At 49.5% G+C, this 3002-nt stretch overlaps 1 protein-coding gene across 1 annotated transcript; it reads right to left on the bottom strand.

Moving 5' to 3' along the window:
- Positions 1–1354: 1354 nt before the first annotated feature.
- LOC146860138 (uncharacterized) lies at positions 1355–2620 on the bottom strand. Its single transcript, XM_085646138.1, has one exon. The coding sequence runs from the start codon at positions 2618–2620 to the stop codon at positions 1355–1357; it is 1266 nt and encodes a 421-aa protein (XP_085502264.1).
- Positions 2621–3002: the final 382 nt, after the last annotated feature.

Below are 3002 nucleotides of genomic sequence, written 5' to 3'. Positions count from 1 at the left end.
CATTTCTAACTCAGATGCTCTTGGCCGCCATTTATTTGCCGCCAGGGGGGTCCAATCTTCACCGATAGCAGCCACTACAGAGGCCCCCAAATGTCAGCCAACCCCCAGCTAGAGGTAAAGGTGTCATGCCGTTCAGGGTGACCCTTTTTAGGAATGTGATGCGTTATATTAGCGCGGATAGTGGTCGGATTGAAGATCAGCCGGTCATCTTGCTTGGTGCCCTCTAGCGCCCCCCAACATGCAGCAAGTTTAAAAGCACGAGCATGTGCTTTCGGATAATTCTGAAATCACACCTCGTGTTTGTTACCAGTCCTGGAAATAAAAGGAAGTTTCTTTAGGAGCTGACAAATAGAGGGGGTGGCGTTAGGAAGGGCAGAGTGGTCAGGAGTTAGTTACAAGAAGCAGAGTCTATGACAGGGCTTTAAGTGGGTCGGATTCTGCTGGTGCGGCTTGAAGTGGGCTGGGTTCTGCTGGTGCTCAGCACCGGCAGTTCTGGAAGCAGGTGCTGAGCCTATCAGGCTCTCCATTTTTGCCCTCACTAAGGGTGGAAAAAAATCTTAACTCTGCAGCAGTTCACTGCTTTTGATGTAACTTTTATTCTTTTGCAGTTTTATATAGTGCGACCTCAAAAGTATTGGAGAGCTTTACATGATTCATTATTAATTCTTTTTTTTTTTTGTATGAATGGGGAGATTAATTGATTTGCCAGAATCACAGGATGTTGAGCTGACCCGAGAGATTTAAAACCCATCTCCTAATTCGGCAGCTCAAGCATTAAGCCACAACCTCTACCACAAGAGTGGAAGCATTTTCAATATTATATACAACTTTATGCAACAAGCAGCCAATAGTCCTGGCTTATTGTAGGTGTAATGTTATTTGTATTATATATCTGTATGCAATGACAGAAGCAGCAAAATATCAGTCAGGTGGCACACTATGCGACGCACAGATTTTTAGCTTAATTGCTTTTAAGTCACGTCCTTAATTGCATCGGTTGCGCCCCTTTGAGAGGCCCTCTAGTTTTTTTATCCCACTAAAAGCCCTGGTCTACTCGCGCGGTCGGGTTCTTGGCACACACAGCCTAGGCTGCAGCGCACAGAGACCTTACTCTGCCTCACACAGAGGAAACAAGCATTTACAATGCAATGGTCTCGGCATTGGTAAAGTTAGAGCTATTGGCATTGCTCATGACATTATTTTTGTTTATGTTTTTGTTTTTAAAACATTTAAAGAAACGGCATTGTCATGAGCAATGCCAATAGCTCTAACTTTAACAATGCCGAGACCGTTCATGGAATACAGAATGGTGTGTCCAAATTAAAAACTTAAGAAGGCTCCAATTATTACACTTTCACTTACCAGGTGGTATAGAAAGACCTGGAGGCAACTGGATTGTGCTTTGTTGAGCAGGCCGCATAATGAGCTGTGGGGAAACTATTCTCGGTGGAGTCGCCATCGCATGCCTCAGTGATGGCGACAGTGATGGGTTGGACATGACATGTGCAACTGTGCTCTGCTGCATGCCACCTGCAGCAGAACATGGAACACCCAACCCAAGGGGTGACGGTGTAATACTGGTGCGCAGGGTGTCGTTGTTGGACACTACAGAGGCAGAACATGGAGTATTGTGCGTTATACTTGTGGGAGGCATCATCATTGGAAGAGACGTTGAGGTTTTGCAAGGCGAGGCTCCTGCAGCATGGTGAAGTTGCACAACTGATGTTTTAGGCTGCATTTGCGAGTCCAGTTTACAGTGAGTTATAGATGGAATCTGGTGGTTGACAACGTATGTTACTGACGTTGGTGCGTAAGTGCGCCTTGCACAGTCCACATTCTGCATAAATAGAGGGTCAACTGAGCTACAATGCCCATTTTGTGTAATGGCTGCTATGTGAGCTTGAGGTCTTTGAAAATGGACAGAGGACTGGTTGGCGCCATACATCAAGTTGGCTTGAAGCGGACTTTGATGAGCGGCGGGAGATGCACTTTTGGGACTGCATAGAATAGTCATGTTTGAACTACTGCTGCTTGCACTGCCGACTGCCCCTGCAGGATACGTATGTGACGCGGAGCTGTGCTGAGTAGGCTGGTGGAAGTGACTGTTAGCAGCAGGCAGAGTCGAGCTCCTGATAGGTGTAGATAAAGAAGGTAGGGGCGCAGAGTTCGTTTTTATTGCAGGTGCAGAAGGGCTCACCGGTGGCAAAGTGGCTGCTGGTGATTTGGAACTTCTTAGCGCTGTGGTTGGGACAGACGGGCTCATTAGTGATACACTGGCATGGGGAGCCATCGATGTTGTGACATGGGGTGCCCCATGCGACGGCTGCTGCTGCCTGCCCTGACTGTTTACATGCGCACCTGCAACAGGCTGAGCACTGACAGTAGAGAGAAGCTGGCTCTTGCCGCCGCTTACAGTCGCTCCTCTACTGAGCACTGAGCCACCAGTTCTGTGCTGCTGCTGAGCAGTGCTCAGCCCCCGAGAAGCCCAAGTTCCACCCCCCGCTGCACCAGGCCCGTGTCCAGTCAGCTGCGATTCCAGAGAACCCACTAAGTCGCTGACGGCTTTTTCGTCCACCTCGGAGAAGAGCATCTCCTCCAGGGGATCAGAGGAGCCCGCCATCTTGCTTGTCTGCACTCGCCGAAGCCTTTGGAGTTTTGTCTCAGTGCGCCTGCGATACAGCTCGGGGCATGATGGGAATCTAGTGACGACATAGGATCCCCATCCCAGCTAATGAGTTTGCTGTAAAGGCGTGTGTTTCTAGTCACGGGTGTCGCAGTTGTAAACACGGTGACGAGCGGAGGTCGGGCCGCTGGAAGCAGCGTGGGCGTGGCATAGTAACTGCTCTGTCCCCCCCTCCCGAGCCCAAAGGAAAAAGCAAACAGCAACAGAAGCTTTAACAAGGCAGAGCAAAAAGCAAGCACACCACCGCCTTTCTCCGAGGCAGAGCAGAAATGCCTCGGAGAAACGCAGCGTCCTTTTCGGATTCGGGGGCGTGTTTTGC

Source organism: Triturus cristatus, chromosome 3_1, assembly GCF_964204655.1.
Source record: "Triturus cristatus chromosome 3_1, aTriCri1.1, whole genome shotgun sequence".
In the NCBI taxonomy this organism is placed as follows: Eukaryota; Metazoa; Chordata; class Amphibia; order Caudata; family Salamandridae; genus Triturus; species Triturus cristatus.
Note: the sequence above shows the minus strand (reverse complement) of the source record. Positions and strands in the feature narration are given on the sequence as shown.